Source organism: Enoplosus armatus, chromosome 6 (assembly GCF_043641665.1).
Source record: "Enoplosus armatus isolate fEnoArm2 chromosome 6, fEnoArm2.hap1, whole genome shotgun sequence".
Classification (NCBI taxonomy): domain Eukaryota; kingdom Metazoa; phylum Chordata; class Actinopteri; order Centrarchiformes; family Enoplosidae; genus Enoplosus; species Enoplosus armatus.
The window spans coordinates 21,275,268-21,288,957 of record NC_092185.1 but is presented as its reverse complement, the minus strand read 5'-3'; the positions used below and the strand labels follow the sequence as shown (position 1 = coordinate 21,288,957).

The 13,690-nt window shown below is 43.1% G+C and overlaps 2 protein-coding genes across 2 annotated transcripts; both read left to right on the top strand.

Moving 5' to 3' along the window:
- Positions 1-479: 479 nt before the first annotated feature.
- On the top strand, positions 480-2,653 carry exosc6 (exosome component 6). The gene is made up of 2 exons (XM_070907799.1): positions 480-773; positions 1,082-2,653. Exons 1-2 carry the CDS (start codon positions 496-498, stop codon positions 1,626-1,628), a joined length of 825 nt encoding a protein of 274 aa, XP_070763900.1. The 5' UTR covers positions 480-495; the 3' UTR covers positions 1,629-2,653.
- A 3,482-nt stretch (positions 2,654-6,135) lies between these two features.
- On the top strand, positions 6,136-13,466 carry LOC139286322 (protein-glutamine gamma-glutamyltransferase 2-like). The gene is made up of 15 exons (XM_070907069.1): positions 6,136-6,151; positions 7,641-7,811; positions 7,911-8,141; positions 8,644-8,762; positions 9,162-9,290; positions 9,620-9,791; positions 10,047-10,188; positions 10,334-10,437; positions 10,718-10,860; positions 10,992-11,091; positions 11,205-11,350; positions 11,481-11,610; positions 11,778-11,938; positions 12,733-12,869; positions 13,286-13,466. Exons 1-15 carry the CDS (start codon positions 6,136-6,138, stop codon positions 13,464-13,466), a joined length of 2,082 nt encoding a protein of 693 aa, XP_070763170.1.
- The last annotated feature ends 224 nt before the right edge of the window (positions 13,467-13,690 follow it).

The following is a 13,690-nucleotide window of genomic DNA, read 5'->3' as shown; positions in this document are numbered from 1 at the left end:
GCAAATGACAATATCTATTGGACAAGCCTACTGTCAATCTTAGCCGAGCCCGCCACATCAATGGTACGAACTTCCCGGCTTGGCTGATGCAATGGAAAAGAAATCGGCTTTAATCTGTCAATAGATTTTTGGACTGCTACTCTGCTTGATAAAGAAAGATGGTTGTGTACATATTCGTAAATAAAAAGTTCAATTAAAATATTTTGTCAATAATAAGATTTTTCAGGTTCAGTTGTTGTTATAGTTATTAGTTTGGGGGGTCATCGTGAAATGTATCACCAATTTTGTAATGATTTGTGATTATGTGATATAATAATGATAATTACACATTTTTATTATTATTGCAACAGCACACATGTGGGATGGTCTATTGCTGATGTAATTTCCTTCGGTGCCACGAATTGCCGGAATCATTTATCTGCTTGCTGTGTTTCCGGGGAACAAGTTTTGTGCTGGACCTCACACGCTACGTAGTTGACTTCATTTCACTGCACCATGCCGACCGACACTAAACGTGTACGCGGCCCAGAAGTGTCCCAAAGTCCGTCTCTGTTTTTGTGCAAACCGGCGGTGGTTCTCGCCACGCACGGCCCCAGAGCGGACGGTCGGCAGCGGGATCAAGTGGACGTCCGGCCGGTGTTTGTCCGGTGCGGGCTGGTGAGCCAGGCCAAAGGGTCCGCGTACATCGAGGCTGGAAACACCAAGTTGATGTGCTGCGTTTATGGCCCCAGAGAAACGGAGCGGAAAGATGAGACTGACATGAAATGTGGAAGGTGTGTAGTTATTATTTTAATGTTCTCATTTATTTTATTTGGCTTATTTATTGATCTACAACACTGTAAACACACATGGTAAACCGAGACCATGTAACTTACACATTCTGCATCTTACAAATGAGAAGTAGAAATCATAAGCAGTCAAACGCAGCCTTATTTGTATGACCAGTGTCTTATGTTAGTTAAATGTTAGCTCAAATTAACAAACTTCAAATGGAGACAGTTCAAGTATTTAACAGGAGTTACAGGAGTACTGTTGGAAGAGTTTATGAACACTACAAAACTCTGTCTGTCTCTGTGTCCAGGTTAACTACTGACATGCGTTTTGCCCCATTTTCCTGCCCGGAGAGGGGCTCCTGGATTCAGGGGAGCCAGGACAAGGACCTCTCCCTGATGCTGCATGAGAGTCTGCAGCCCGCAGTGTGCCTCCACAAATATCCCCGCTCTCAGATCGAGGTCAATGTGATGGTTCTTGAGAACAGTGGTTCAGTTCTGGCCCACGCAGTCACATGCGCTTCTCTCGCTCTCGCAGATGCAGGAATCGAAATGTATGATCTCGTGCTTGGTTGCTCCATCCGCCAGGATGGCGTCTCTTATGTGGTTGACCCTTCCTACAAGGAGGAAAGCAGCTGCAGCTCAGTCAGCGGCGAGAACCAGGGCCGCCTGACTGTTGCGTTCCTCCCCAGCCTGAACCAGATTTCTGGGCTGCAGTCAGATGGAGAAATGACTGAAGAGACTCTGACGGCCGGGGTTCGGACCTGCATTGAGGGATGCTATAAACTGTACCCGGTCATCCAACAAGCCTTGGCCAGGGCTGTGCGCAGGGCTGCTCCCCCACCATCAGAGAGCTGAGGGACTCATTAACCAATAACTGCTCAGTTCTGTTTTTCTGGTTTACAATTTCCAGTCCTTACTTTGACAACAATACTTATTTTTCTATATCTGTTATTATGTTCTTTAAAATTAAATTTAGAAGACTGGTTTAACTGCTTTCTTATGAAATGATTTAACAATGCACTTGGGCAAATGTGAAACTTCAAGCCCTGAATGCAGGCCAGAGCACGCTTAGATTAGATTAATGAGATTGCTCATCTAGGATAGTGCCTGAATGTATTGTGATAATGCAACCTACTAAGTGCAAAATAACTAAATAAATGCAGTCTTTTGCAAATGAGCAGATCTCATATGAACATCCCAGATGGATTTGGTCAACAAAAGGTCTCCAATACAGTGGGGCTGGTGCTCTGTCATAGCTTTGCTGGAGGTTAGGGTTTAAATTGCACCTGTCGTTTAGCCTCAACTCAGTTGCTGTAGAAATAACCTTAGTGCCACTAGAGGTCCCCATATCTAAGGTTAAACGTGTTTTAACAGAGGTTTAAGAGAAGGCCTGTACTACTGTCTCCTCAACAAATTTGGTGTTATAGAGGCTCCTCCAAGCACTACAAAACAAAAATTCCACTAAAAATACACCCAAATACCCCATCCTGGCACCCTAGGGGTCACATCGAGTCTGGCTGGGGACCTTTGTTGCATCATCATGTCATCCCCCTCTCTCCCTCTGTCAGTTCTCTACTGTATACTGTCTATAACATCTCTGCCAACAACATTTTCTTCTGGAGATTGGGTTGAGGAAATGCAAAGAATCCTCTTTGGATGTGTAATAAGTGACAAATTAGCTTACATGACCTCACGCTTGGCAGGAAAATGTCAGATCAAGTGACTTTTTAAAAAAATATCTTAATGGACTTCTTCCTAGAGGTGAAGTGTGATGTCATGTTAACTTAATCTCTGTGTATGAGATCAACTCAGAAAATGTTTGTGAGTACATCTGTTTGTTCCAGATAATAAAACATGCCCTGCTGAAAAAGGGTTCTTGAAACAGCAGCTCCTCATTGTTCATTCTGTCCATCACTATTACATATTTTAGGGAGCAAATAGGTAAAAACAAATCTTTTATTTATTTTGATTCAATCATTGTTTAACCAGGATGTCCCTAGAGATACCATATCTCTTTTAAATTGATTGGATCATGTTACCCCACTCGCCACAAGTGATCTTAAATGGTGATTCTAACCTGAAATGAAGCACATCTCAGAGAAAACTCTGCATAACTAGGTCTAGTGAAGTTAACAAATTCTAACAAAGATGGATACCACCAATTTCTCTATCCCTTTACCCTGTGTGTGTGTGTGTGTGTGTGTGTATACATTAGATCTATGGTTTTTGAGTGTCTGTCCAACAAAAGAAGACATCTAAACACGTCTCCTAGGACTCCATTTTCCAATATTTTCAGACCAAACGATCTAAAAGACCAGCAAAGTGCATTGCACTTTTAGTCCCTGCCCATCAGTGTGTCACTCTGTTGATGTGCGTTGACACTTTGGTGTGATCCGGAGGCTGAGGTCAGTCAAAGACCTTGTTTTCCCGAAACATGACCATCCCAGCATTCCACAGCTCAGCATCACTGATACAAACACTGTTCTCCAGTCAGGCAGATGCAATCTCTCGAAGGCAAATATTAACTGAAAGATGTTTGCTCTTCAGGTTAATAATGTCACATTCGGATCAGTCATGGGTATGTATCAGGAGGAGTTTCTACTGGCGTTGTGAGCACAAGGAGGCATGCTCAGTCACTAACAGGGGGATGTATATGGTACATCACTTTATGGGTGCCAGTGAAAGTGTGTGCAAATAAAACACCTCATGTCAGTGTGTACGTCATCATTATAGCACAGTAGTGGCAATTCTCCAGGCTACTTAATGTCTGTTTATGAGTGGACTGGATGCTAGTGTCTATCATCTGTGCTGTTTTCTGCACTGTGTTCATTGTGTGTGTTCAGTCTGTTACAGACCTCATTATCTTTCCTGCTCTGAGCCAATGCAATACAGCTGCCATCACCAGCTATCTGTGGGCATAGATATGTAACACGATGAGGTAAGTTCTCCAGATGGTCTATCTGGTCTGCATGGTCATGCTTTAGCACACGGCTCGTTATTTTTTTAGGCATTAAAGTCAACATCCAAGTCATAATTATGACTTCACCTTCTGAAAGCTCCAATATAACCGAGTTGGCACGTAATAATAATATGAAAGTGCCTCACGTTAGCCAAAATCTATGTAATTAAACCAAATAATTAATAGATATCAGTAGTGGGCTCAGGCTGTCTGAGGGTTAGGAGCGGAAAAAAATAAAAAGGGGCACCAGCTGCATGCGATGCTCTTCTGATAATACCAAAACTGAAGATATTGTGCAATGCATTTGCAACAGCTTTGACAGAAAGCCAGTTTAAGTACTGGAATTGCAGAATATTTTTTTTAATGGTTTTTGCAGAAAAAACAAAATTAAAGAAATTAATAACATACACAATTGGCAGCAGTGTTAGCAGTGGTTATTATAAACCCCACCCCAGCCCACTCCCACCCATTCCTGTAAATCCCACCTTCCTACCCAGGACTCACAGTCACAGGAGAAAAAAAATGATTAAGGAAAAATGAAATTGTAATCTAATATAATAATAATAACAATATGTTCTAAAGGGTTGCCAGGTTTATGGAAGGTCTGCAGGGAACCTCTCAGGGAGAACCTGATCCTCTCAAGCCTAATGCACTGCAGTATCTCATGAATCCATCTGTTGTGGGTAGGCGATTGCAGAATCTTTTGAGAGAACTGGGAGGTGAGGTAGGGTCCCAGCAAATATAGAAACTGACTTGCTGGTGCATGTAAAATAATTACTATGTGTCACAGTTATATGCACTTACTGTAGTGCTGTTTTACTCTGTTGTAAAATGTGAACAACTGAATTACAATCTCAAACTCTGCTACAGCTATTGAGACGAATAATGTGTGTGTGTGTGTGTGTGAGTGTGTGTGTGTTTGTGTGTGTGTAATAATTGAACTACTGGCTATTTAGTCACATGTTTTTCAAAGCTTGAAATGAGACATGAGGACTGCAACCATTCTTTTGGTCCTACTCCTACACTCTTTGACACAAAGATAACCTTCTTGACTCACAGGTCACCTTCCTGTCAAGGCTGGGTGGGACGTCTGGCTCATTAGACTTCATCTTTATGATGAGACAATGTGAAATATCTCTTAACAAGACTAAGAGTCTACAGCCGTTCTAGTGGCCAGCAGTCATTAAGAGTTATCGTTTGGTCGCCATGAATGTCTGGACCAAATTTGTGCCATTCCATCCAAATGTTGTTGAGATATTTCAGTCTGTACCACTGAAGTGATGGACTGACCAACTGACCGACTGACCGACTGACCGACAGACCGACATCGACATCCTTAGAGCCACTAGCTAAAAATTGATTTTAAACTGAATTACAACTGAATTACAACTGAATTACAATCTCAAACTCTGCTACAGCTATTGAGACGAATAATGTGTGTGTGTGTGTGTGTGTGTGTGTGTGTGTGTGTGTGTGTGTGTGTGTGTGTGTGTGTGTGTAATAATTGAACTACTGGCTATTTAGTCACATGTTTTTCAAAGCTTGAAATGAGACCACTGAAGTGATGGACTGACCGACTGACCGACTGACCGACTGACCGACAGACCGACATCGACATCCTTAGAGCCACTAGCTAAAAATTGATTTTAAGATCAGATTTGTTCAGTGGTTTATTTGAATGAATGGATGAATGAATAAATGAAGTGGAACTAAATGGTGAAATAAGAGGAGGCTCAGACTAATGTTCATAGTGACTGTCAATTCTCCGAACCTAACAGAACTAGTATGGCGCCTATAACTAAAGAAAACAAATAAAACATTGTAGTAAGAAGTCATAATCATTTGTGAATGAAATAGGTATTATACACCTTTCGTTTGACCTCATTCAAACGTACAGCTAAAAACATGATTGAGACAGCGATGAAGATGAAGAGACATGTTTTGACAACTCTCAAAAGCCAGGAGTCTTGATATAACACCATACAAATATCACATACACATAAATGGTAAATGGCTGCATTTATGTAGCGTTTTTCTCCAAAGCGCTTTACAAGGTCTTTGCCACACATTCACCCACTTCAACGTATACAGCAACAAAGACCCCAGTGTCTCAGAGGGGATGAGAAACTCACTTTACACTATCACTCATACACCGCAAACACACACACACACACACACACACACACACATGCATACACCCGCAGAGGAGGTCACAGAGGGAGGTGAGGTGGAGTGAGTGAGTGAGTGTTTCGGGGTGAGTGTGTGTCAGAGGGGTGGGAGGGCTCGTCTTGCTGTATAAATACAGGACTGTGATGGACACTGAGCATGGAAAGAAGAGTGTAAAGACATTTGAGGACACTCGGAGCAACATTTTAATAGACTTTAACGGGAAGAAGATCTGTGATGGCCAACCACAAGGGTAAGTGATTTCTCTATCTATCTATCTATCTATCTATCTATCTATCTATCTATCTATCTATCTATCTATCTATCTATCTAATTGTCTAATTGTTTCATGCTTATTGTCTACATATCTTGCTCCCTCTCTCACTGTAGTCCATCTTCCAAACCTGATGGGAGATTATGATGTGTGTGAAAAATGTGCTGATGTATGACTCCACACTTGGGTGTGAGATGACCCATCCTAATTCCTGCAACCAATACAATCTTGGGCCAAGCTAGGACAGGGATCAGGCTGGGCAAACGAGGCTACATTTAAAAAAAACAACAACCAGAATTTAAATTGAAATTTCTTTGGCAGCCTGGATATACCACAGTTATGCTACAGTTCATTGAGTGAACTACATTTATGGTTCAAACACACATTTAGTTTCACAAATTTTGCAAATGCGTTACATTTAATTTAAAGGAAAAGTTGGACATTTTTGGAAATACACTTATTCACTTTCTTGCAGGGAGTTAGATGTGAAGATGTCTCACGTCTGAACGGTGTATATGAAGCCACAGAGGGACTGCCTATTGTTCTTACAGCACAAGAAGAGGCAATGTGAAAAATAGCCTTTCGCCAGAGCCTTCTTCATACTTCATAATACATACTGAGCTCCTTTTATCTCTTTATCAAATGAAATACAACAGCAGGGCTTACATTTACAGATCAGACCTATAGGAGTGCGTTTTCTCTTTCTCAGTTCTTGTGAAAAACACTGTACCATGTATTTTGTATTTGCTAGCTGATTCCGCCTCTTTCCAGTCTTTATGCTAAGCTAAGCTAACTGTCTCCTGGCTGTAGCTTCATATTTACTGTACAGAGTTGCATTAATCTTCTTATCTAACTCCTGGCAAGAATAAGTGTATTTCCCAAAACGTTGAACTGTTCCTTTAAAGAGAACGTGTATTGAGGCAACTTGATCATCAAGTTCAGCTTGTGACCACAATGCAACTCTCTCAACTGTGAGTGAGGTCACAACTTCAGCAGTGGTAGAATCCTCAGATCCTTTATTTGAGTAAACGTGTGAGAGTATTATCAGCAAAATGTACTTAATGTATCAAAAGTAAAAGTACTCATTCTGCAGAAAAATGGTCCTTTTTAGTGTTTTGCCATCATATATGATGTTTTGGGATTATTATTACTGCTGCATTAACGTGTATGTTGCATTTTACTGCTGTAGATGTTTAAGGTTGTGCTGACTGTAACTACTTTATTTACTGTTGGGGGGTTTCATCTACAAAATTGTGAAAAGTTGTAAAATTGTAATTGGTGCTGTAGTGGAGTAGAAGTATAAAGCTGCATAAAATGGAAATACTCAAGTAAGTACGTTGAATTTGCACTTAAGTACACTACTTGAGTAAATGTAGCACTGAATTTCAGTGAAACTCTTCCATCACCAGCCAATCACAGACAGAGTTGACTGCAGACTGATTGTTAAACTTCTGTCTCTGTTGGTCAGGTTTGATTCTTGATGTGGATCTGAGAAGTCATGACAACAACTTGGCTCACCGCACCAGGGAGATTGATCGGGAGCGCCTGATTGTCCGCAGGGGTCAGCCCTTCTCTATAACTTTGCAGTGCTCCGACTCTTTGCCCCCCAAACACCACCTGGAACTAGTCCTGCACCTTGGTGAGTCCAGCCTGACTTGGAAGATACTGTGGGCATGGGCCTGTTGATGGTACAACAATCCACTTGATAAATGATATAAACTTTTTTATGTTTCTTCAGGTAAGAGAGACGAGGTGGTGATCAGGGTTCAGAGGGAGCGTGGAGCCGGAGACAAGTGGTGGTTTAACCAGCAGGGAGCGCAGGATGAAATGCTGCTGACTCTGCACAGTCCAGCGGACGCCATCATTGGCCAGTACCGTCTGGCTGTGTTGATGATGTCACCAGACGGACACATCGTAGAGAGGGCCAACAACAATATGTTCCACCTGCTCTTTAACCCGTGGTGCAAAGGTAAAACACTCTCTGCTTTCTCCAAGAGGTCAGACTGAGAGCCTTCTCACACTGCAGCTTTCAAACTGTATCATGCAGCTCCTGACATCCTTAGTTTGTGCTCAGTGTCACAATCATACGTGTGACTTGATTCTGCCTCTCAGCAGAAACTAAAAACAAGTGGATGTGTTTTCTCTGTGAATCAACAGGGGTCTCTACCCCCCCACATCACAAAGACATAAACCACATGACAGGACACTCGATCATTGTCACTCTGAGACAGCATTTTCCTCCGGCATCATCAAAACACCAAATGATGGAATTTCTCACAGAACAACAGCGTCACTTTTTTTCTGATTCGAATTCCTCGAACGCTCAAAGATTTCATGTTCTGAATGGACGTTGTTGTTTCTGTTTGTTGGCTGCTTCTGTTTCTTCTGCGTTCATTTTTATCTGTGTTGAATGTTAATGTTTATTATTCCATTAACATGAGGATGTGTGTGTGTGTGTGTGTGTGTGCCAGATGATGTGGTGTATCTCGCTGATGAGAGTCTGCTCCAGGAGTATGTAATGAATGAAGATGGAGTCATTTACATGGGGTCCTGGGATTACATCAACAGTATTCGCTGGAATTATGGACAGGTAACACACACACACACACACACCCATTGTGTGAATGGGTTGAAGACGTCTGTGTCTGTCAGGCCTGTAGGTGGCCTGTGTGAATTGTAACAGCAGTGTGACAGCAGAGACACGGGGGCTTCAGCTGATCAGGAAACTGTTTGTTGGATGGAGGAAACTTCTGGACGGGAGGTGTCAGAATGTAACCAAACCACACAAACAAGGGCTTGTTCCTTCACAGCTTGCTGGGAGGACAGCGAGGAAGACAAACAGATAGATGGCAGACAGACAGATACACACACAGACCGACCAGTGTTTTAAAAAAGGTTGAGAAGCCTCTCCTGTTCAACAGCCAAGCTTTTCTTTTCTTTGCTCCTCTCTCACGTCTTCTCCCCATCTCCCCGTTACTCTCTCCCTCAGTTTGAGGACCATGTGATGGACATCTGTTTTGAAGTCTTGGACCACTCCAAGGACGCCCTGAAAAACTCAGAGATGGACACTGAGCTCAGATGTGACCCCGTCTATGTCAGCAGGATAATCACTGCGATGGTGAGGATCTCTTCTACTCACTGCTGAAACAATAGTTTAACAACAGTACAAGAAACAAACATTTAAGCATTTCGTTTTCTCTGTCAGTGGTAACATGTGATACTTACCAATGTGCAGCTCATGAAAGCTTTTCACTCAGTGTGGTAAACACCTGGAGTCTTTCCCAGGAAATACTCTCTAAATAGAAACTGAATCTTCTTCAATAGAAACCCCAGGAAGGACTTGTTGATGCTGCCTCACTACTGCTTACTGTTTGATTGACAAATGACCCCTACATGCGACCCTACACACATGTTGTCCTCCTCGACACGTTGTCCTCACCTGTCCAGGTGAACTCTAACGGTGACAGGGGTGTGTTGACCGGCCGCTGGGACGAGCCGTACTCTGGCGGGGTCGCGCCGTATCGATGGAACGGCAGCGTGCCGATCCTCCGACAGTGGAGCAAGGCCGGGGCGGTCAAATATGGCCAGTGCTGGGTGTTTGCTGGCGTCGCCTGCACAGGTGAGGGCTCCATGTGATTCAAGGATGCCAAGGTGCAATAGTTCTGAAGATAAGGGAGGAGTCAGTTGCTGCTGACTGTATAAGGCATGCTTTAAAGGAATAGTTCAACATTTTGTGAAATAAGCTTATTCGCTTTCTTGTGGAGAGTTAGATAAGAAGACTGATACCACTCTCATATCTGTACCTTAAATATGTAGCTACAGGAAGTCCGGAATTTCAGGAGTTGTCCCAGTCTGATGTGTGTTACCTTCACAGTGCTGCGCTGTCTGGGAATCCCAACACGCCTCATCACCAACTTCGCCTCAGCCCACGATGTCGATGGAAACCTCTCCGTAGACTTCCTGCTGAATGAGAGACTGGAGAGCTTTGACAGAAGAGACAGACAAGACAGTAGCTGGTAGGAGCACACACACACACACACACACACACACACACACACACACACACACACACACACACACTTTTTCAAATTTCAGATTTCAAATAAAAAGATTTAGTAGAAGACATTACATTATCTATTGAAATCCTCTCCTCATGATCAGGAACTTCCACTGTTGGGTCGAGTCCTGGATGAGGAGAGATGATCTCCCCAAAGGAAATGATGGCTGGCAGGTTTTGGACCCCACCCCTCAAGAACTGAGTGATGGTACATTCCTCATTTTTAACCTAATCTCTGTTATCCACGTCTCTCTTCTATCTCTCTCCATATTCTACAAGACACTTCTCACCTTATCCACCTTGAAAACAAAAAAAATGTACGCCCACTTCCTGTTGATTGTTGTCTTTCATCACTGTAAACTGTTCTCAGGACTGTCACTGCTGGCCTTCTTTGCTCGCTTTGTTTCTTGTCACTGCGCCAATCATCTAATGATGCAGATTTGAATGCTTGAAAGAAATCCATGACACAATGAATTTTTGTTCTTCAGGTGAGTTTTGCTGTGGTCCGTGTCCAGTGACGGCCATCAAGGAGGGAAATCTGGACGTAAAGTACGACGCTCCATTTGTATTCGCTGAGGTGAATGCGGACATCATCTACTGGATCGTCCAACAAGATGGTCGACGGCAGAAGGTGACTGACTTTTGTTTTGATTTCCGTTCTAAGGCAGAGATAAAGCATTTGGTTTAAAATAAGATTCATATTTTCTCAAGTTAAAAAGAGTTTAAAAGATTTAATGATGATGATCGTCATCATTGTTGCAGGTCAGAGTGGACCAGGGGAGTGTGGGGAGGAACATCAGCACCAAAAGTGTTTACGGCGACCACAGAGAAGATGTCACTCAACTCTACAAATATCCTGAAGGTTTGTTGGAAAGTTCTGCACAGAGTAGATAGAACAGGGTCAGTGATTGCAGAAATGTACAGCAGCCATAGTGACAAACAATTAGTTGTCACGGACCGACATCTTCTCCGCAGGCTCCAAGAAGGAGAGAGAGGTGTACGAGAAGGCGGGACGCCGGGTCACAGAGCCAACCAATGAGAGCACAGAACCAGGACAGTTGCAGCTGTCAATCAAGCATGCTAAGCCTGTATTTGGAACAGACTTTGATGTCATTGTTGAGGTATGGCGTGCTCAGACTGTGGCTGAGTGGATGGATGAGTGTAGATTGTGTTTTCTTCTTGTATTTTGTTTGGTTTCTGTAAATTCAGTGAGTCGAGGTCCGAGTGATGATGAATCAATTCTGTCCACAGGTGAAGAATGAAGGAGGCAGAGACGCTCACGTTCAGCTGACCATGCTGGCCATGGCTGTAACTTACAATTCTCTCCATCGGGGGGAGTGCCAGAGACAAACGACCAGTGTGACTGTTCCAGCTCACAAAGGTTAGTAGCTGAGGTAAACCCACTCTGGTGCAGAGACACTGTAAAACAAAGGTGCTGCTGTGTCTTTTCAGCATAACTTGTGTATAATGATGATTATTTTCCTGCTTAATACTGTGTGTGTGTGTGTGTGTGTGTGTGTGTGTGTGTGTGTGTGTGTGTGTGTTCAGTCCACAAGGAAGTGCTGCGTCTGCGCTATGGCGACTATGTCCGATGTGTCTCTGAGCATCATCTGATCAGGGTGAAAGCGCTCTTAGAGGCTCCAGGGGACAACGAACCCGTCATGACGGTGGCCAACATCCCACTGAGCATGCCTGAACTCCTTGTACAGGTGGGGACACACTGAGCACGCCCAGAGGACAATGAAAGCATTTACATGGTCGCACAGCTCTGATCTTTTTTGGGCTGTCTAAATGAAAGACAGAGGACTGATTAGAATGAAACTGTGAATTATTTAAGTATGCACGCACACTACTGGCTGCTGTTGGATGTTTCTTATATGAGATTTAACTGCATGAGAAACATCCCTCACATCATTCTTGGAGAAAAATAAATGTGCAATTAATGATCATCACAGTTTGTTTTGATATTTAAGATCAAAATAATTTTAGCTTTTCAAATGTCCGGTCATGACCATGTCTGGTTTACGTTTATGTGTTAACACCACACCAGGCTGTATTTACAATCAGCTGTGAGGTCTTTGGATTTCTTGTAGCCAGTTTCCACCACAGGAACTTTTCCAGGAACCATTTTTGGAACACAGGAACCTCACCTGCATTTTGACTGAAGGACCCAGGGTCTAAATTTAGTTCCTCCCCACTGGACTCGTGTTGTTGTTTCCTTAAGCGTTAACTGTTGTTTTTCAATCCGTGTTTTGGACTAATTTGCCTAATCTTTACAGTTCTTTAGATGCAGTGAAACCCCAAAAGAAAGTTACTGAGTTCAGCTCCTGTGGCTCCGTAGTATCTGACCTTTTCGGTCGAAAAGAGGCTTTCGTCCCACAGAATCCACAGTTCTGTCTAGTGGAAGCCTTTTGATGCTTTGTGTTTTGAGATTGGACACTGTGATGTCCTGTGTACCCTTGTATACTCCCATAGAACATAGAGCTGTCTCTTCTTCCTCCAGGTGCCCGGGAAGGCTGCTGTATGGGAACAAGTGACAGCTTTCATCTCCTTCACCAATCCTCTACCAGTTCCTCTGACGGGTGGTGTGTTCACTGTGGAGGGGGCAGGCCTACTGTCTGCCACTGAGGTCCATGTTAAGTAAGTACTGAGTCAGCTGCCTTCACTATGAGTCATATGTAGAGAATTGACAAGGCAATATACCAAGTCCTTACATCACTGCGTGTATCACACATTCTGGAAGAGAAATTGGTGGTTGTCTCAATATCAGAACAGCCAACATGAATTTAAAAAGTGAGGTCTAGACACTGACAGCTTGGTCTCCAAAAACTAGCAGTGTTCGATCAGTCGGTCTTGTGGTCTAACACCTAGGTAAACTATTAATAAACTATTGGCTTGATTGCCATTCATACTCCTCTGAGGATGACTCTTAAGGATTTTTCATGTAGCTATGACAACAGATGAAAATCTCCAAATGACCAACACTTTCATTCCACGACAGGACCTCAAAAACGAAATAAAACAAATCTCGCACTGTCTCTTTTCTTCTTTTTCAGCGGTGATATATCTCCAGGCCAGAAGGTGTCTGTCAAGCTCTCCTTCTCGCCCATGCGGACCGGGGTGAGGAAGCTCCTGGTGGACTTTGACTCTGACAGGCTGAAGGACGTGAAGGGAGCCGCCACTGTGGTTGTCCGCAAGAAATACACCCCTGTAATTACTGGACTACTGAACTATTAAAAACCTTTAAGCCCACACATCTCATTCTGTGGGATGAAGTGACATTTCCTGGATGTGAGAGGAGGAGCTGCCCTGTTCGAATGTAAAAGAATGGGACCTGATGAACAAAATATACAAGGTGACTGCCAAAATGTGTATATGTGTGTGGAAAGGAATACTGGACATAAAGCCACTATGTGTCAGAGTTGAACATTTCTGACTTTACATTTTGCCTAGATGTTATT

Excerpts from the sequence above, each read along its gene's own strand:
- exosc6 (XM_070907799.1), top strand. The coding sequence starts at position 496 with ATGCCGACCGACACTAAACGTGTACGCGGCCCAGAAGTGTCCCAAAGT. Across the intron at positions 774-1,081 it reads ACTGACATGAAATGTGGAAG|GTTAACTACTGACATGCGTT; the intron begins GTGTGTAGTTAT and ends CTCTGTGTCCAG.
- LOC139286322 (XM_070907069.1), top strand. Across the intron at positions 10,189-10,333 it reads GACAGACAAGACAGTAGCTG|GAACTTCCACTGTTGGGTCG; the intron begins GTAGGAGCACAC and ends CCTCATGATCAG. Across the intron at positions 12,870-13,285 it reads GCCACTGAGGTCCATGTTAA|CGGTGATATATCTCCAGGCC; the intron begins GTAAGTACTGAG and ends CTTCTTTTTCAG.